This window comes from Balaenoptera musculus, chromosome 9 (genome assembly GCF_009873245.2).
Source record: "Balaenoptera musculus isolate JJ_BM4_2016_0621 chromosome 9, mBalMus1.pri.v3, whole genome shotgun sequence".
NCBI lineage: Eukaryota > Metazoa > Chordata > Mammalia > Artiodactyla > Balaenopteridae > Balaenoptera > Balaenoptera musculus.
This window is the reverse complement of record NC_045793.1, coordinates 22,729,834-22,751,909: the sequence shown is the minus strand read 5'-3', so window position 1 is coordinate 22,751,909 and position 22,076 is coordinate 22,729,834. Positions and strand designations below refer to the sequence as shown.

General features: G+C 35.6%; 1 protein-coding gene across 2 annotated transcripts in view; it reads right to left on the bottom strand.

Moving 5' to 3' along the window:
• COPG2 (COPI coat complex subunit gamma 2) overlaps nt 1-22,076 on the bottom strand; it is a 137,724-nt gene that overhangs the window by 60,831 nt on the left and 54,817 nt on the right. For both annotated transcript variants that reach the window (XM_036864135.1, XM_036864134.1), the window contains 2 exons: nt 8,756-8,889; nt 7,924-7,991 (listed from right to left, as the gene is read on the bottom strand). In XM_036864135.1, the coding sequence (XP_036720030.1) occupies nt 7,924-7,991; nt 8,756-8,889 (202 nt within the window). The remainder of the gene's footprint in view (nt 1-7,923; nt 7,992-8,755; nt 8,890-22,076) is intronic.

The window sequence follows — 22,076 nt, the reverse complement described above, 5'->3', positions numbered from 1 at the left end:
AGGGCAAGAAAAAAATTAAGCAAATTGCTACTGATAAAGACCAGAACTTCAAAAAAGAAAAGAAGACGAAAATAGAAATTTTTTTTTTTTTACTTTAAAAAATGGAATATTATTTCCTTTATTTGTAATTTCTATTTGGGCCTCCCCTTATAATATGATCATCACCATTAATTATACAGGTGTGCAAAACCAGAATCAGGAATTTAAAAGTTTCCTTTTTTTTTCACAACTCACACACACACACACACACACACACACACACACACACTGTATTTTATTTTTACAAGAGATAAATAAACTGACACCAAGCATTGTAAATGGATGACCACAACAAAAGCAACAATGATTGCAATTACCAAACACGAAACACACTCATACTATGTCATAATATTAACATCCAGTCCAGTAATCCTACACTGTAACAGCTCCTTTACTTTGCAGTGAAAATTGATTTGTACATTTTTGCCTCTGAATCCTTGTGGGATTTTTTTTTAAATTCAAACAGAAAGTCATAAAAATTATAATCATCCTCATCAGTTCACTCAGTCCCATGTAATTAATTTTTTTTTCATCTTGATCTTTTGTTAGCACTTTTAAGAATTCATCAGTTTTCCATTAGAGTTCTGAAAATGTTTATTCATTCACTTCAGCAGTACAGTCAGTTATCAGAAACCTGTACTTGTCAGAGTCTTTTCCATGAATTCCTTGAAAATGAAACCCTTTTATAGGAACATTTTTGTGAAAGCACCCAGAACTCTCTGTAAATGACAAAAGACTTAAAAATGACCACGGTTAAAGATTTGATGAAAGTTCATAATAATGCAATTGACAAGGAAATTTAGTTATTTCTGAGATACACATTTTAAAGTAATAACTAGAATTATGACTTATGACTTATAACATTATACCAGAACATATAAGATTTTTAGAAATTTCATGTAATATCTGAAACATTTATATTAACATACTTCCATACACATAACCCAAAGAAAGTTTAGTATTAGTTGTTTTTTTATTTGTTTCTTTGTTTTTTTATACTGCAGGTTCTTATTAGTCATCAATTTTATACACATCAGTGTATACATGTCAATCACAATCGCCCAATTCAGCACACAACCATACCCACCCCACCGTGGTTTTCCCCCCTTGGTGTCCATATGTTTGTTCTCTACATCTGTGTCTCAACTTCTGCCCTGCAAACTGGTTCACCTGTACCATTTTTCTAGGTTCCACATACATGCGTTAATATACGATATTTGTTTTTCTCTTTCTGACTTACTTCACTCTGTATGACACTCTCTAGATCCATCCACGTCTCAACAAATGACCCAATTTTGTTCCTTTTTATGGCTAAGTAATATTCCATTGTATATATGTACCACATCTTCTTTATCCATTCGTCTGTCGATGGGCATTTAGGTTGCTTCCATGACCTGGCTATTGTAAACAGTGCTGCAATGAACATTGGGGTGCATGTGTCTTTTTGAATTATGGTTTTCTCTGGGTATATGCCCAGTAGTGGGATTGCTGGATCATATGGTAATTCTAGTTTTAGTTTTTTAAGGAACCTCCATACTGTTCTCCATAGTGGCTGTATCAATTTACATTCCCACCAACAGTGCAAGAGGGGTCCCTTTTCTCCACACCCTCTCCAGCATTTGTTGTTTGTAGATTTTCTGATGATGCCCATTCTAAGTGGTGTGAGGTGATACCTCATTGTAGTTTTGATTTGCATTTCTCTAATAATTAGTGATGAGCAGCTTTTCATGTGCTTCTTGGCCATCTGTATGTCTTCTTTGGCGAAAGGTCTATTTAGGTCTTCTGCCCATTTTTGGATTGGGTTGTTTGTTTCTTTAATATTGAGCTACATGAGCTGTTGATATATTTTGGAGATTAATCCTTTGTCCATTGATTCGTTTGTGAATATTTTCTCCCATTCCGAGGGTTGTCTTTTCGTCTCGTTTATGGTTTCCTTTGCTGTGCAAAAGCTTTGAAGTTTCATTAGGTCCCATTTGTTTATTTTTTTTTATTTCTATTACTCTAGGAGGGGGATCAAAAAAGATCTTGCTGTGATTTATGTCAAAGAGTGTTCTTCCTGTTTTCCTCTAAAGAGTTTTATAGTGTCCGGTCTTACATTTAGGTCTCGAATCCATTTTGAGTTTATTTTTGTGTATGATGTTAGGGAGTGTTCTAATTTCATTCTTTTACATGTAGCTGTCCAGTTTTCCCAGCACCACTTACTGAAGAGACTGTCTTTTCTCCATTGTATATCCTTGCCTCCTTTGTCATAGATTAGTTGACCATAGGTGCATGGGTTTATCTCTGGGCTTTCTATCTTGTTCCATTGATCTGTGTTTCTGTTTTTGTGCCAGTACCATATTGTCTTGATTACTGTATCTTTGTAGTATAGTCTGAAGTCAGGGAATCTGATTCCTCCAGCTCCGTTGTTTTCCCTCAAGACTGCTTTGCCTATTCGGGGTCTTTTGTGTCTCCATACAAATTTTAAGATTTTTTGTTCTAGTTCTGTAAAAAATGCCATTGGTAATTTGATAGGGATTGCATTGAATCTGTAGATTGCTTTGGGTAGTATAGTCATTTTCACAATATTGATTCTTCCAATCCAAGAACATGGTATATCTCTCCATCTGTTGGTATCATCTTTAATTTCTTTCATCAGTGTCTTATAGTTTTCTGCATACAGGTCTTCTGTCTCCCTAGGTAGGTTTATTCCTAGGTATTTTATTCTTTTTGTTGCAGTGGTAAATGGGAGTGTTTCCTTAATTTCTCTTTCAGATTTTTCATCATTAGTATATAGGAACGCAAGAGATTTCTGTGCATTAATTTTGTATCCTGCAACTTTACCAAATTCATTGATTAGCTCTAGTAGTTTTCTGGTGGCATCTTTAGGATTCTCTATGTATAGTATCATGTCATCTGCAAACAGTGACAGTTTTACTTCTTCTTTTCCAATTTGTATTCCTTTTATTTCTTTTTCTTCTCTGATTGCCATGGCTAGGACTTCCAAAACTATGTTGAATAATAGTGGTGAGAGTGGACATCCTTGTCTCGTTCCTGATCTTAGAGGAAATGCCTTCAGTTTTTCACCACTGAGAATGATGTTTGCTGTGGGTTTGTTGTATATGGCCTTTATTATGTTGAGGTAGGTTCCCTCTATGCCCTTTCTGGAGAGTTTTTATCATAAATGGGTGTTGAATTTTGTCAAAAGCTTTTTCTGCATCTATTGAGATGGTCATATGGTTTTTATTCTTCAGTTTGTTAATATGGTGTATCACATTGATTTATTTGCGTATACTGAAGAATCCTTGCCTCCCTGGGATAAATCCCACTTGATCATGGTGTATGATCCTTTTAATGTGTTGTTGGATTCTGTTTTGCTAGTATTTTGTTGAGGATTTTTGCATCTATATTCATCAGTGATATTGGTCTGTAATTTTCTTTTTTTGTAGTATCTTTGTCTGGTTTTGGTATCAGGGTGATGGTGGCCTCACAGAATGAGTTTGGGAGTGTTCCTTCCTCTGCAATTTTTTGGAAGAGTTTGAGAAGGATGGGTGTTAGCTCTTCTCTAAATGTTTGATAGAATTCACCTGTGAAGCCATCTGGTCCTGGACTTTTGTTTGTTGGAAGATTTTTAATCACAGTTTCAATTTCATTACTTGTGATTGTTCTGTTCATATTTTCTGTTTCTTCCTGGTTCAGTCTTGGAAGGTTATACCTTTCTAAGAATTTGTCCATTTCTTCCAGGTTGTCCATTTTATTGGCATAGAGTTGTTTGTAGTAGTCTCTTAGGATGCTTTGTATTTCTGCGGTGTCTGTTGTAACTTCTCCTTTTTCATTTCTAATTTTATTGATTTGAGTCCTCTCCCTCTTTTTCTTGATGAGTCTGGCTAATGGTTTATCAATTTTGTTTATCTTCTCAAAGAACCAGCTTTTAGTTTTATTGATCTTTGCTATTGTTTTCTTTGTTTCTATTTCATTTATTTCTGCTCTGATCTTTATGATTTCTTTCCTTCAGCTAACTTTGGGTTTTGTTTATTCTTCTTTCTCTAGTTCCTTTAGGTGTAAGGTTAGATTGCTTTTTTGAGATTTTTCTTGTTTCTTGAGGTAGGCTTGTATAGCTATAAACTTCCCTCTTAGAACTGCTTTTGCTGCATCCCATAGGTTTTGGATCGTCGTGTTTTCATTGTCATATGTTTCTAGGTATTTTTTGATTTCCTCTGATTTCTTCAGTGATCTCTTGGTTATTTAGTAATGTATTGTTTAGCCTCTATGTGTTTGTGTTTTTTATGTTTTTTCCCCTGTAATTCATTTCTTATCTCATAGCGTTGTGGTCAGAAAAGATGCTTGATATGATTTCAGTATTCTTAAATTTACTGAGGCTTGATTTGTGACCCAAGATGTGATCTATCCTGGAGAATGTTCCGTGTGCACTTGAGAAGAAAGTGTAATCTGCTGTTTTGGGATGGAATGTCCTATAAATATCAATTAAATCTATCTGGTCTGTTGTGTCACTTAAAGCTTCTGTTTCCTTATTTATTTTCATTTTGGATGATCTGTCCATTGGTGTAAGTGAGGTGTTAAAGTCCCCCACTATTACTGTGTTACTGTCGATTTCCTCTTTTATAGCTGTTAGCAGTTGCCTTATTTATTGAGGTGCTCCTATGTTGGGTGCATATATATTTATAATTGTTATATCTTCTTCTTGGATTGATCCCTTGATCATTATGTAGTGTCTTTCCTTGTCTCTTGTAACATTCTTATTTTAAAGTCTATTTTATCTGATATGAGTATTGCTACTCCAGCTTTCTTTTGATTTCCATTTGCATGGAATATCTTTTTCCATCCCCCCACTTTCAGTCTGTATGTGTCCCTAGGTCTGAAGTGGGTCTCTTGTAGACAGCATATATATGGGTCTTGTTTTTGTATCCATTCAGCAAGCCTGTGTCTTTCGGCTGGAGCATTTAATCCATTCACGTTTAAGGCTATTATCGATACGTATGTTCCTATGACCATTTTCTTAATTGTTTTGGGTTTGTTTTTGTAGGTCCTTTTCTTCTCTTGTGTTTCCCACTTAGAGAAGTTCCTTTAGCATTTGTTGTAGAGCTGGTTTGGTGGTGCTGAATTCTCTCAGCTTTTGCTTATCTGTAAACACTTTAATTTCTCCATCAAATCTGAATGAGATCCTTGCCGGGTAACGTAATCTTGGTTGTAGGTTCTTCCCTTTCATCACTTTAAGTATATCATGCCACTCTCTTCTGTCTTGTAGAGTTTCTGCTGAGAAATCAGCTGTTAACCTTATGGGAGTTCCCTTGTATGTTATTTGTAGTTTTTCCCTGGCTGCTTTCAGTAATTTTTCTTTGTCTTTAATTTTTGCCAATTTGATTACTCTGTGTCTCAGCGTGTTTCTCCTTGGGTTTATCCTATATGGGACTCTCTGTGCTTCCTGGACTTGGGTGGCTATTTCCTTTCCCATGTTAGGGAAGTTTTCAACTATTATCTCTTCAAATATTTTCTCTGGTCCTTTCTCTCTTCTCCTTCTGGGATCCCTATAATGCGAATGTTGTTGCCTTTAATGTTGTCCCAGAGGTCTCTTAGGCTGTCTTCATTTCTTTTCATTTTTTTTTCTTTATTCTGTTCCGCAGCACTGAATTCCACCATTCTGTCTTCCAGGTCACTTATCCGTTCTTCTGCCTCAGTTATTCTGCTATTGACTCCTTCTAGTGTAGTTTTCATTTCAGTTATTGTATTGTTCATCTCTGTTTGTTTGTTCTTTAATTCTTCTAGGTCTTTGTTAAACATTCCTTGCATGTTCTCAATCTTTGCCTCCATTGTTTTTCCGAGGTCCTGGATCATCTTCACTATCATTATTCTGAGTTCTTTTTCTGGAAGGTTGCCTATCTCCACTTCATTTAGTTGTTTTTCTGGGGTTTTATCTTGTTCCTTCATCTGGTACATAGCCCTCTGCCTTTTCATCTTGTCTATCTTTCTGTGAATGTGGTTTTTGTTCCACAGGCTGCAGGATTGTAGTTCTTCTTGCTTCTGCTGTCTGCCCTCTGGTGGATGAGGCTATCTAAGAGGCTTGATGGGAGGGACTGGTCAGAAATTTTAATTAAGGTAAATGCCTTTTTAAAATCTAAATGGGACAACATATGGTAAAAAGCAATTTTTTCAAGATGAATGTTTCTAATAAATAAGATACGATATATCATTTGATAAATGATTAACTGCTAGTTACAGTATAGCACAGCACTTTATCTTCCTAAGTTTCTATAACCTTTATAACAATATCATATTCTGCCTTTTATTACAGTTGGCCTGTTTCTCCTTATAGTACATGTGTTCATGGTTACCTATTCCACTAGATTTTAGAATCTCTGAGAGTAGGACCTAGAATGATAAACACTACTCGAAGACACTTAAATGTAATATCTTACCACTTATAAAACACTTCTGTATTTAAGCAAGCAAACTCCAACCAAACTGGATTGCTCATGGTCAGTAAAACATGTCTGTCATTGTCCTGCTTCTTTGCTTTTGTTGATGATGTTCACCTCTCTGCCTAATCCTATACTGGTATAGAATTCTTTATCCATAATGCTAAAATTTTGAAAACTCAGCAAAGTATTGCCATCAAAATCACTTAACAGCAAAAAATGACCCAAACTAATGTAAAACTGAGTCTTAATTTATTCCATGTAGTGAGGATAGTCATACGTATAAAGCAGAAATATTAACGTGTCTAATGTGTCTAACTGCTCCAGGCCCAAAGGGGTTAGTATTAATATAAGAGATGGCACCATATTACCTCTCTAAAATTCTCAAAATACTGATTTCTGAGATACATCTGGTCCCAAGATTATAGATGAAGGAATGTGAACCGATATCAACTCTTCAAAATACAATCCATATTGTTCTATAAAGCCTCCTTCTATGGCTGCTCTAAATTTCTCTCTCCTCCAATTGTTAATACAATTAATTTATAGTCAACCACATATTACATTAGACCAGTATTCTACAACATTAAACTTTCATTTAAAATTTTTAGGGACTTCCCTGGTGGCACAGTGGTTGGGACTTCGCACTCCCAATGCAGGCGGCCTGGGTTCGATCCCTGGTCAGGGAACTAGATCCCACATGCATGAAACAACTAAGAGTTTGCATGCCACAACTAAGGAGCCAGCGAGCCGCAAATAAGGAGCTGGTAAGCCACAACTAAGGAGCCTGCCTGCCGCAACTAAGACCCAGCACAACCACATAAATAAATATTTTTAAAAATAAATAAATAAAATAAAATTTTTATAGTTATTTAATTCCTTCTGTGTTTCTGCACTGTATCCTCTAGATTTATGCTGTTCAATATAGTAGCCAATAACCATATGTGACTACTAAGCCTTTGAAATGTGGTTATTCCAAACAGAGGTATGCTGTAAATACAAAATATACACCGGATATCAAAGACTTAATATGAAAAAACAGAAGGTAAAATATATCTCTAATAATTTTATACTGATCACATTGATAAATTTTATAAATGTTAGGGTAAATAAAATATATGTTTAAAATTAATCTCATCATAAAAGAATTTAATGTGGTTACAATAAAATTTAAAATTGCATATGTGACTCACATAGTGTTTCTATTGGATAGTGTTGCTATAGACCAGCACTGAACTTCCTGCCATGATAGAAATATTCTATATGATAGTCACTAACTACATGTGGCTATTGAGCACATGAATAATAGTATAAATGGCCATATCTAAGGCTGCAAATACAAGTGAGGTGCTACAGAAGTGAAGCCCATAAATCATATCTACTAACCTTGGACAGAAAGCCAAATGCTTCGTATTTAATGTTTCTCAATTGAACACTGATACAAGTCAATAGTTAGCAAAGGAACACCTACCTTGTTCAAGGTCCTCACAGCTGCATATCTCAAAGCTGGCTTAGGAGAACTACAGAAAAGCTGAAGAACTAGGAAAGAAAAAAGGTCACTGTGAACATAGCTCATTTCAACATATAGCATGTTTCTGAAAATACATGAAGAATCACATTCAAAATACGCATAAGGAAATTAGATCACAGCATCAAAAATTCACATGAAAAATACATCATCAAAAATAGAAAAAGTACTTTTTGTTGAGCTATAAAAACTTTAAATACAGGAAACAAAGTTTATTTTTTTTCCTAAAAAACGTAATATACCCATTAATATCTGAATTTAAAGAGTGTTAATATTTATGGTTGTAAGAGTACATGGGTTTTTTAAACATGGAGAACTGAAGGCATTAAAGTTACTTGTTTTCTAAGTAAAAACTTAAATTTTTTAATATGGGGAAATGATAACTTCAGAAAAAGAAATACAGTCACCCCTCCATATCTGCAGGGGACTGGACCCTGGACCTTCCAGGACCCCTGGCAGATACCCAAATCTGGGGATGCTAAAGACCCTTATATAAAATGGTGTAGCACAATCAGCCCTTGGTATCTGCAGGTTCCACATCTGAGGATTCAACCAACCGTGAATCGATTGGGTTGAATCGGTGGGATGTGGAACCCAAGGATATGGAGGTACAACTGTAATTAAAAAACAGCTAAAATAAATCATTTACGTATCAAAATGTAAAGGCTATATATACAGAGCTAAGGTTCAAAAATACCTATTCTGTAGACCTATGGAACTTAAAACAAAAACATAAGAAAATAAACAATAGCCAGTTATCAAATATACAACTAACCTGAAACAGCAGGTGCCAACTCCCTTGCAGTACAGTTAGGAAGATGGATGATAGCTGAAGCAGCTTCATAAATAACCATTTCATGTTTATTTCGCAAGCAGCTCTCAATGAAATCAAAGACTGGACTTTCATGGCTGACAATAAATAGACATAGGCCATAATTAGATATCATAAAGAACAGAGGCTATGTGCATAGTGGCTAAAAGCACAGACAGGGGGACTTCCCTGGTGGCACAGTGATTAAGACTCCATGCTCCCAATTCAGGGGGCCCGGGTTCAATCCCTGGTCAGGGAATTAGATCCCACATGCATGCCTCAACTGAGAGTTCATATGCCACAACTAAGAAGCCTGTGTGCTGCAACTAAGGAGCCAGTGAGCCGCAACTAACAAGCCCACAAGCTGCAACTAACAAGCCTGCGAGCCGCAACTAAGACCCGGCGCGACCAAATAAATAAATAAATAAATATTTTTTTTGAAAAAAAAGCACAGACAGAATGAGAAGCACTTTTGGAATTATGAATGAAGGACCTCTGAAAATACACTCTTCCATAAAAGCAATGAGAATACTCGTGTAAATTTTCAAAATCAACTTTTTCAACACTCTAGAAGTTAGCTAAAGGATTGCAACAATCCTAGGAACATTTATTCAAGAGGAACAGCTGAATTTTCATAAGAACAGTAAGCTTTCTGGTATTTTAACTTGCTCTATTTCATACCCTCTTCCCAGCTTCATGGTAGCCTTGGAAACCAGGGCCTCAGAACCACACTAGCTATGAAAGCCAGCAGCCTAGTAGCCACTGAAAGAGGCAGATAAATTTGGAGCACCATCAAAAGCCCTGTTCCCAGAGCACTGTCACTACTTGACCTGAATGATGCTCCTTAAAAAAGCCCCATTCATGAAGCTAATTTTTTGGCCGTGCTACACAGCATGTGGAATCTCAGTTCCCCAACCAGGGGTCGAGCCCATGCACTCTGCAGTGGAAGCGTGGAGTCCAAACCACTGGACCATCAGGGAATTCCCCAAAGCTAATTTTTATTTCATCTGACTCTGAGGACATTCAGTGAGGAAAGCCCCATCCCCAGGAGGTTTGTCTCCCAAAAAACAGCGGCAATTGCTTAACACTGCAGTTGCCACAGGTATTGATTCTAGTTGGCGCAAACAAGAGTCTGGCCAAAAAAACTTAAAAAGAAAATCTAAGAAATGAGATGCCCCTAAGGGGCTTTAATTTCTGACCTATTCCTGGGGATCTAGAAGGCTGTGCAAATAGCCAGGAAAGATCTTACAGAGCTCTAGCCTCTCACCCATGCTCAACTTTGAGTTTCTGCACAGTTAGGAAGGGAAGACTAAGGCACAGTTATGCATACCCCAACACACAAAATGCCCACTGAAAAAAAGATGGGAGACATGTTGGTCAAAAGCATTTAAGAAAATCTGTCAAATCATTATCCGAAGACTCAGCTAACCAAGGAGACTTCAGTAGCCACACATGATAAAGAATAAGGACTGCAGAATTAGTCCAGGAAAGTCACTAAACAAACAACAACAACAAACAGCAACAAAAACAAACTCTGAGGATGGAAAAGGGGGAAATAAGATTGTCAGTTACCACAGTATATTAAATATCCAGTTTTTGGCAAAAAGCTATGACACAAAAAGAAATAGTGAGATACAGTGAAAAACAGCAGTCAATAGAAATTATTCTTGAAGGAGCCCAGATGTTGGATTTACTAGGCAAAGCCTTTAAGTCAACTAATATAAATATGTTCAAAGAAGCAAAAGAAACCATATCTAAAGAATTAAAGGGAATTAAAAAGTTAAAGGCATGACAATCATGCCTCACCCGAGAGAGAGTATCAATAAAGAGGAAAAAATGAATTTTGGTTTTTTTTTTAAAGGAACCAAATAGAAACTCTGGATTTGGGAAGTGCATAACTAGAATAAAAATTTCAAATCTGCTCGGATAAAAAAAACAAGTACCTACAATATGCTGCCTACAAGAGACTCACTTTAGGGCAAAAGTCACACATAGATTGAAAGTGAGGGGATGGAAAAAGATATTTCATGCAAATGGAAACAATAAGAAAGCAGGGGTAGCGATATTCATATCAGACAAAACAGACTTTAAAGCAAAGTCCAAAAAGAAAAACAAAGAAGGACACTATATAATGATAAAGGGATTAGTACAAGAAGAGGACATTACACTTGTTAACATATATATGCACCCAATGTAGGAACACCTAAATATACAAAATAAATACTAACAGACATAAAGGGAGAAATTGACAGGAATACAATAATAGTAGGAGACTTTAACACCCCACTGACATCAATGGACAGATCTTTCAGACAGAAAATCAATAAGGCAAGAGAGATCCTAAATGACACAATAGAACGGATGTACTTAATTGGTATCTACAGGACACTTCATCCAAAAAAAAAACAAAAACAAACAAAATACACATTCTTTTCAAGTGCTCATGGAACATTCTCTAGGATAGACCACACACGAGGACACAAAACAAGCCTCAATGAATTTAAGAAGACAGAAATTATTTCAAGCATCTTTTCTGACCGCAACAGTATGAAACTAGAAATCAACCACAGAAAGAAAAATGGGAAAAAACAATCATATGGAGACTAAACAACATCCTACTAAAAAACCAATGAGTCAACAATGAAATCAAAAAGGAAATCAGAAAATACCTCGAGACAAATGACAATGAAAACACAACCTACAAAATCTATGGATGCAGCAAAAGTAGTTCAAAGAGGGAAATTCAGAGCAATACAGGCCGTTCTCGAGCAACAAGTAAAATCTCAAGTAAATAACCTAACCTACCACCTAAAAGAATTAGAAAAAAGAAGAAGAAACAAAACCCAAAGTCATTAGAAGGAAGGAAATAATAAAGATCAGAGAGGAAATAAATAAAATAGAGATCAAAACAACAATAGAAAAGATCAATAAAACCAAGAGCTGGTTTTTTGAAAGGATAAACAAAATCAACAAACCTCTAGCCAGGCTACCAAAAAGAAAAGAGAGAAGACCCAAATAAACAAAATAAGAAATGAGAAATAACAACCAATGCTGCAGAAATACAAAAAATCATAAGAAAATACTATGAACAGTTATAAACCAACAAATTGAACAACCGAGAAGAAACAGAAAAGGTTTTAGAAACATACAGTCAGCCAGAACTGAATCAAGAAGAAACATAATTTGAACAGACCAATCACTAGAAGTGTAATAGAATCTGTAATAAAAAACAAACAAAAAAACCCAAATACTCCCCACAAACAAAATCCAGGACCAGATGGCTTAACTGGGGAATTCAACCAAACATACAAAGAGGAACGTATACCTATCCTTCTCAAATTATTCCAAAAGATTTAAGAGGAGGAAACACTCCCAAAGTCAGTTTATGCAGCCACCATCACCCTGATACCAAAAACAAAGACACTACAAAAAAAGAAAATTACTGGCCAATATCTTTGACAAACAGAGATGCAAAAATCCTCAACAAAATTTAAGCAAGCCAACTCCAACAACACATATAAAGGATCATACACCATGATCAAGCTGGATTCTTACCAGGGTCACAAAGATGGTTCAACGTATGCAAATCAAGGTGATATACCACATCAACAAAAGAAAAGACAAAAACCATATGATCATCTCAATAGATGTAGAAAAAGCATGTGATAAAATTCAACATCCATTCACGATGAAAACTCTCACTGAAGTGGGTATAGGGGGAATACATCTCAACATAATAAAAACCATTTATGACAAACCCACAGCCAACACAATACTCAATAGTGAAAAGCTGAAAGCCTTCCCACTAAATTCTGGAACAAGACAAGGGTGCCCACTCTCACCACTGCTATTCAACGTATTATTGGAAGTCCTAGCCTCAGCAACCAGACAAGAAAAAGAAATAAAAGGTATCCAAATTGGAAGGGAAGAGGTAAAATTGTCATTATATGCAGATGACACAATACTCTATACAGAAAACCTAAAGACTCCACACAAAAACTATTAGAACTAATAAATGAATTCAGCAAGGTAGCAGGGTACAAGATTAATATACAGAAATCTGTTGCATTTCTTTACAGTAACAATGAAATATCAGAAAGTAAAAAAAAAAAGTTTAAAATCGCACTAAACACACCCACCCACCCACCCACACACACACACACACACAAACACGGGAATAAACCTAACCAAGGAGGTGAAAGACCTATACGCTGAGAACTCTAAAACACTGATAAAGGAAACTGAAGATGATTCACAGAAATGAAAAGATATCCCATGCTCTTGGACTGGAAGAATTAATATTATTAAAATGGCCATACTACTGAAAGCAATCTACAAATTTAATGCTATATCTATCAAACCACCCATGACATTTTTCACAGAACTAGAACAAATAATCCTAAAATTTATATGGAATCACAGAAGGCCCTGAATTGGCAAAGCAATTCTGAGGAAAAAGAACAAAGCTGGAGGTATAACTCTCCCAGACTTCAGACAATACTACAAAGCTACACTAATCAAAACACTGTGGTATTGGCACAAAAGCAGACATGTAGATCAATGGAACAGAATAGAGAGCCCAGAAACAAACCCATACAATTAATCTTCAGCAAAGGAGGCAAGAATATACGATGGAGAAAACACACTGCCTTCAGCAAGTGGTGTTGGGAAAGCTGGACAGCTATTTGTAAATCAATGAAATTAGAACACTCCCTCACATCATATACAAAAATAAGCTCAAAATGCTTTAAAGACACATATACGATGTGACACCGTAAAACTCCTGGAAGAGAAGATAGGCAAAACATTCTCTGACATAAATAGTAGCAATACTTTCTTAGACCAGTCTCCCAAGGCAAAAGAAAAAAAACCAAAAATAAACAAATGGGACCTAACCAAACTTAAAAGCTTCTGCATAGCAAAGGAAACCATCAACGAAATGAAAATACAACCTATAGAATGTGAGAAAATATTTGCAAACAATGTGACTGACAAGGGGTTAATTTCCAAAATATACAAACAGCTCATAAAACTCAATATCAAAAAAACAAACAACCCAATCAAAAAATGGGCAGATGACCTAAATAGACATTTTTCCAAAGATATACAGATGGCCAACATGCATATGAAAAGATGGTCAATATCACTAATTAAATGCAAATCAAAACCACAAGGAGGTATTGCCTTACACCAGTCAGAATGGCTATCATCAAAAAGTCTATAAATAATAAATGCTGGAGAGGGTGTGGAGAAAAGGGAACCCTCCTACACTGTTAGTGGGAATGTAAACTGGTGCAACCAGTAAGTAGGGAAAACAGTATGGAGGTTCCTTAAAAAACTAAAAATAGAGCTACCAAATGATCCAGCAATCCTATTCTTGGGCATATAACCAGAAAAGACAAAAACTCTAATTCGAAAAGATACATGCACCCCAATGTTCACAGCAGCACTATTTACAATAGCCAAGACATGGAAGCAACCTAAGTGTCCATCAACAGATGAATGGATAAAGAGGTGATATGCATATATATATATAATACACACACACACACACACACACGTGGACTATTACTCAGCCATAAAAAAGAATGAATCACTTTGCTGTACACCTGAAACACAGTAGTGTAAATCAACTATACTTCAATTCAAAAAAAAGTGAGAGAGTTCAGAAACAACTTTCAAAATATTCAAATCTGCAATTCAACAGCTGATTTGCACTGACAGTAGAAAAAGCCAGTAACTTGAGGATAGGTTAAACTGAGATAATCCAGCTGAGGAAAATAAAGAATGAAGGGGAAAAAAAAAACAGAGGCTTGGAGACCTATGGAATACGACCAAGTGTACCAACATTTTCATGATAGGAGTCCCAGAAGGAAAGGAGAGAGACAAAGGGACAAAAGGAATATCCTGAGAAATAATGACCCAAAACTTCCAAAATTTGTTAAAAATATTAATCTACACACTTGAGAAGCTCAACAAATCCCAAGTTGGAAAAATACAAAAAGATCCACATATAGACACACCATAGTCAAAGTGCTGAAAGCATAAGACAAAGAGAAAATCTTGACAGAAGCAAGATAAAAGCTACTCATCACATTGTACAGGGGAGCAACAATACAATTAATGGCTTTTCACCTGAAACAATGAAATAGAGAATGCCATATTCAAAGTGTTGAAATAAAAAAATAAAAATTCTCTATCCAGCAGAACTATGTTCCAAAAATGAAGGCTAATAAAAGGACATTCCCAGATAAGCAGTGACTGAGACAATGTATTGCTAACATACCTGATTTATAAAAAATACTAAACGAAGTCTGTTAAACTGAAAGACTGACTCCAGTGACATGAATAATCAATGCAAAATAAAGAGCACCAGAAATGGTAAATATGAGTTAATATAAATGATTCTATAAATAATATTTTCATTTCTCTTCTTAACTAACTTAAAGGACATAAAATTGTATAAAAATAATTATAACACTGCAGTATTGGATAATGCACATACATGTAATATACATGACAATAATAGCAAACAGGAGCAGGGAGAGTACAGAACTATACTGCAGCAAAGATTCTATATTTTACTAAAACTAAATTAGTCTTAATCTGAAGTAGATTGTGGTAAATTAAAATGCATATTCTAATCCCCAGAGAAACAACTTTTTAAACAGTAAAAATATTGACAGAGAAATTAAAATGATTCAATGAAAATTTTATTTAACACAAAAGAAGGCAGTCAAAGAGGAAGAGAGGAACAAAAAAGACTTCTATAGAAAAAACAGCAAAATGGCGAAGGTAAATACAACCATGTCAATAATTATATTAAATGGGAAAGGTCTAAACACCCCAACCAAAAGATAGAGATTACCAGACAGGATAAAAAAGCAAGATCAAACTATGTGCCATCTACAAGAGATACAAATTAGATTAAAAGATACAAATGAGATGAAAGTAAAATGATGGGAAAAGATATGCCATGCAAACTAATCGTAAGAGATCAGGAGTGGCTATATTAATATCAGACAGAGAATTTAAGACAAAATATTACAAGAGACAAAAAGAGACATAATGAGAAGCTGCTCAATACATCAGGATGATATAACAATGATAAACATATACACACTTAACAACAGAGCCTCAAAATATATGAAGCAAAACTTAACACTAAAGGAGAAATAGATCTTTTAACAATAATAGCTGGAGATGTCTATACCTACCCAATAGCTGATAGAACAACTAGACAAAATCATCAAGGATATACAGGACTTGAACAATTTAATTCCTCAACTCAACCTAGAACATTCAACCCAGTGACTATAAAATACATTCTTTTCAAGTGCATATGGACAGTTCTCAAAGACAGATTAAATGCCAGTCATAAAACAGGTCTCAATACATTTAAAAGGATAGAAATCATCAAAGCATATTCCCCAACCACGACTGAATTAAATTATAAATTAGCAACAGAAAATAAAGGAAATCCCCAATATTTGGAAATTAAACAACTTATTTCTAAGTAACCCATGTATCCAGAATAAATCAAATGGAAAACAAGAAAAAATCGGAAACAGAACGACAACAAAAACACAGTAATCAAAATTTATGAGATGTAGCTAAAACAATGCTTGGAGGGAGATTTATAGCTCTAAACACCTATACCAGAAAAGAAGAAAGGTCTCAAATCAGTAACCTAAGTATCCACAATAAAGAAATTAGAAAAAGAAGAGTAAACCAAGTCCACAGCAAGAAAGTAAACAAAGATCGGAGAAAAGATCAATGGACTAGAATACAGAAAAATAACAATGAAAGAAAAATGAACGAAACACAAAGTTAGTTCTTTGAAAAAATTCAACAAAATTGACAAAACTTTAGCTAGACTAAACAAGGAAAAAAAAAAAAAAGCAAAGGAATACAAATTACCAAAATCAGGAATGAAGTAAAGGACAACACTACTGACCCTAAAGGAATTTAAATGATTATAAGAGAATATTATAAACAACTATATGCCAACAAATTAGATAACTTAGATGAAATGGCAAAATTCCTAGAAATACCAAACTACCGAACCTGACTTACAAAGAAATATAGAATCTAAACAGACCTATGAGTTAGTTACTTAAAAATCTTCCCTCAAAAAAAGCAAAGGTCACAACAGCTTCATTGGTTAATTCTATCAAATATTTAAAGAAATAATACCAATCCTTCACAAACTCTTTTATAACATAAATGAGGGTACACTACCTCCCAGCTAATGATGTGATGCCATTATTACCTGGATAACAAAGCCTGACAAATTCTCAGAAAACAACAGACCAATATCCCTCCTGACATAGACATATGAACTCCTTAACAAAATACCAGCAAACTGAATCCACCAATACATAAAAAGAATTATATATCATAATCAAGTAGCATTTTTCCCAAGCATGCAAACAAAATTGATTTAACATCAGAAAATCATGAGGACCTTCAAGATGGCAGAGGAGTAAGACGTGGAGATCACCTTCCTCCCCACAAATACATCAAAAATACATCTAAATGTGGAACAACTCCTACAGAACACCTACTGAACACTGGCAGAAGACCTCAGACTTCCCAAAAGGGAACAGAAGCCCTCAGGCGACCTAAACGCAGAGGCAGGGCCAAATTCAAAGCTGAACCCCAGGAGCTGTGTGAACAAAGAAGAGAAAGGGAAATTTCTCCAAGCAGCCTCAGGAGCAGCGGATTAAATCTCCACAATAAACTTGATGTACCCTGCATCTGTGGAAAACCTGAATAGACAATGAATTATCCCAAAATTGAGGTGGTGGACTTTGGGAGCAACTGTAGAATGGGGTTTGCTTTCTGCATCTCATTTGTTTCTGATTTTATGTTTATCTTAGTTTAGTACTTAGTGCTTATTATCATTGGTAGATTTGTTTATTGATTTGGTTGCTCTCTTCCTTATATATATATTTTTTTCCTTTTTCTCTCTTTGTGAGTGTGTATGTGTATGCTTCTTTGTGTGATTTTGTCTGTATACCTTTGCCTTTACCATTTGTCCTAGGGTTCTGTCTGTCCACGTTTTTTTTTTTTTAGCATAGTTTTTACTGCTTATTATCATTGGTGGATTTGTTTATTGGTTTGGTTGCTCTCTTCTTTCTTTTTTTTATTATTTTTTATTTTTTTATTTTGAATAATTTTTATATTTTTTATTTTAATAACTTCATTTTATTTTATTTTTTCTTTCTTTCTTTTTTTTTTCTCCCTTTTCTTCTGAGATGTGTGGCTGACAGGGTCTTGGTGCTCTGGCCGGGTGTCAGGCCTGAGCCTTTTAGGTGGGAGAGCCAAGTTCAGGACATTAGACCACCAGAGACCTCCCGGCCCCACGTAATATCAAACGGCGAAAGCTCTCCCAGAGATCTCCATCTCAACGCTAAGACCCAGCTCCACTCAACGACCAGCAAGCTACAGGTCTGGACACCCCATAAGAAACAACTAGCAAGACAGGAACACAACCCCACCCATTAGCAGACAGGCTGCCCAAATCATAATAAGTTCACAGACACCCCAAAACACACCACCAGACGTGGACCTGCCCACCAGAAAGACAAGATCCAGCGTCATCCACCAGAACACAGGCACTAGTCCCCTCCACCAGGAAGCCTACACAACCCACTGAACCAACCTTAGCCACTGGGGACAGACACCAAAAACAACGGGAACTACGAACCTGCAGCCTGCAAAAAGGAGACCCGAAACACAGTAAGTTAAGCAAAATGAGAAGACAGAAAAACACACAGCAGATGAAGGAGCAAGGCAAAAACCCACCAGACCTAACAAATGAAGAGGAAATAGGCAGTCAACCTGAAAAAGAATACAGAATAATGATAGTAAAGATGATCCAAAATCTTGGAAATAGAATGGAGAAAATACAAGAAACATTTAACAAGGACCTAGAAGAACTAAAGAGCAAACAAACAATGATGAACAACAAAATAAATGAAATTTAAGATTCTCTAGAAGGAATCAATAGCAGAATAACTGAGGCAGAAGAATGGATAAGTGACCTAGAATAAAAAATAGTGGTAATTACTACCACAGAGCAGAAATAAAGAAACAAGAATGAAAAGAATTGAGGACAGTCTCAGAGACCTCTGGGACAACATTAAACACACCAACATTCAAATTATAGGGGTCTCAGAAGAAGAAGAGAAAAAGAAAGAGAGTGGGAAGATATTTGAAGAGATTATAGTTGAAAAATTCCCTAATATGGGAAAGGAAATAGTCAATCAAGTCCAAGAAGCACAGAGAGTCCCATACAGGATAAATCCAAGGAGAAACACGCCAAGACACATATTAGTCAAACTATCAAAAATTAAATACAAAGAAAAAATATTAAAAGCAGCAAGAGAAAATCAACAAATAACATACAAGGGAATCCCCATAAGGTTAACAGCTGATTTCTCAGCAGAAACTCTGCAAGTTAGAAGGGTGTGGTAGGACATACTTAAAGTGATGAAAAAGAAAAACCTACAACCAAGATTACTCTACCCAGCAAGGATCTCATTCAGATTCGACAGAGAAATTAAAACCTTTACAGACAAGCAAAAGCTAAGAGAATTCAGCACCACCAAACCAGCTTTACAACAAATGCTAAAGGAACTTCTCTAGGCAGGAAACACAAAACAAGGAAAAGACCTACAATAACAAACCCAAAACAATTAAGAAAATGGTAATAGCAACATACATATCAATAATTACCTTAAAGGTAAATGGATTAAATGCTCCAACCAGAAGACACAGACTGGCTGAATGGATCCAAAAACAAGACCCATATATTTGCTGTCTACAAGAGACCCACTTCAGACCTAAAGACACATACAGAATGAAAGTGAGGGGATGGAAAAAGATATTCCATGCAAATGTAAATCAAAAGAAAGCTGGAGAAGCAATTCTTGTATCAGACAAAATAGACTTTAAAATAAAGACTATTACAAGAGACAAAGAAGGACACTACATAATGATCAAGCGATCAATCCAAGAAGGAGATATAACAATTGTAAATATTTATGCACCCAACATAAGAGCACCTCAATACACAGGCAAATGCTAACAGCCATAAAAGGGGAAATCAACAGTAACACAATAATAATAGGGAACTTTAACACCCCACATTCACCAATGGACAGATCATCCAAAATGAAAATAAATAAGGAAACACAAGCTTTAAATGATACATTAAACAAGACAGACTTAATTGATATTTATAGGACATTCCATCCAAAAACAACAGAATACACGTTCTTCTCAAGTGCTCATGGAACATTCTCCAGGACAGATCATATCTCGAGTCACAAATCAAGCCTTGGTAAATTTAGGAAAACTGAAACCGTATCAAGTATCTTTTCCGACCACGACGCTATGAGACTAGATATTAATTACAGGAAAAAAAAATCCGTAAAAAAATACAAACACATGGAGGCTAAACAATACACTACTAAATAACCAAGAGATAACTGAAGAAATCAAAGAGGAAATCAAAAAATACCTAGAAACAAATGACAATGAAAACACGATGACCCAAAACCTATGGGATGCAGAAAAAGCAGTTCTAAGAGGGAAGTTTATAGCAATACAATCCTACCTCAAGAAACAAGAAACACCTCAAATAAAGAACCTAACCTTACACCTAGAGCAATTAGAGAAAGAAGAACAAAAAAACCCCAAAGTTAGCAGAAGGAAAGAAGTCATAAAGATCAGATAAGAAATAAATGAAAAAGAAATGAAGAAAACGATAGCAAAGATCAATAAAACTAAAAGCTGGTTCTTTGAGAAGATAAACAAAATTGATAAACCATTAGCCAGACTCACCAAGAAAAAAAGGGAGAAGACTCAAATCAATAGACTTAGAAATGAAAAAGGAGAAGTAACAACTGACACTGCGGAAATACAAAGGATCATGAGAGATTACTACTACATGCCAAGCAACTATATGCCAATAAAATGGACAACCTAGAAGAAATGTACAAATTCTTAGAAAATCACTACCTTCCGAGACTGAACCAGGAAGAAACAGCAAATATAAACAGACCAGTCACAAGCACTGAAATTGAAACTGTGATTAAAAATCTCTTCCAAAAAACAAAAGCCCAGGACCAGATGGCTTCACAGGTGAATTCTATCAAACATTTAGAGAAGAGCTAACACCTATCCTTCTCAAACTCTTCCAAAATATAGCAGAGGGAGGAACACTCCCCAACTCATTCTATGAGGCCACCATCACCCTGATACCAAAACCAGACAAAGATACTACAAAAAAGAAAACTACAGGCCAGTATCACTGATGAACATAGATGCAAAAATCCTCAACAAATTACTAGCAAACAGAATCCAACAGCACATTAAAAGGATCATACACCATGATCAAGTGGGGTTTATGTCAGGAATGCAAGGATTCTTCAATATACGCAAATCAATCAATGTGATACACCATATTAACAAATTAAAGGAGAAATACCACATGATCATCTCAACAGATGCAGAAAAAGCTTCTGACAAAATTCAACACCTGTTTATGATAAAAATCCTCCAGAAAGTGGGCATAGAGGGAACTTACCTCAACATAATAAAGGCCATATATGATAAACCCACAGCCAACATCATTCTCAATGGTGAAAAACGGAAACCATTTCTACTAAGATCCAGAACAAGACAAGGTTGCCCACTCTCACCACTATTATTCAACACAGTTTTGGAAGTTTTAGCCACAGCAATCAGAGAAGAAAAAGAAATAAAAGGAATCCAAATTGGAAAAGAAGTAAAACTGTCACTGTTTGCAGATGACATGATACTATACATAGAGAATCCTAAAGATGCCACCAGAAAACTACTAGAGCTAATCAATGAATTTGGTAAAGTAGCAGGATACAAAATTAATGCACAGGAATCTCTTGCATTCTTATACACTAATGATGAGAAATTAAGGAAACACTCCCATTTACCACTGCAACAAAAAGAATAAAATACCTAGGAATAAATCTACCTAAGGAGACAAAATACCTGTATGCAGAAAACTATAAGACACTGATGAAAGAAATTACAGATGATACAAACAGATGGAGAGATATACCATATTCTTGGATTGGAAGAATCAACATTGTGAAAATGACTATACTACCCAAAGCAATCTACAGATTCAATGCAATCCCTATCAAACTACCAATGGCATTTTTCACAGAACTAGAACAAAAAAGTTCACAATCTGTATGGAAACACAAAAGACCCCGAATACCCAAAGCAACCT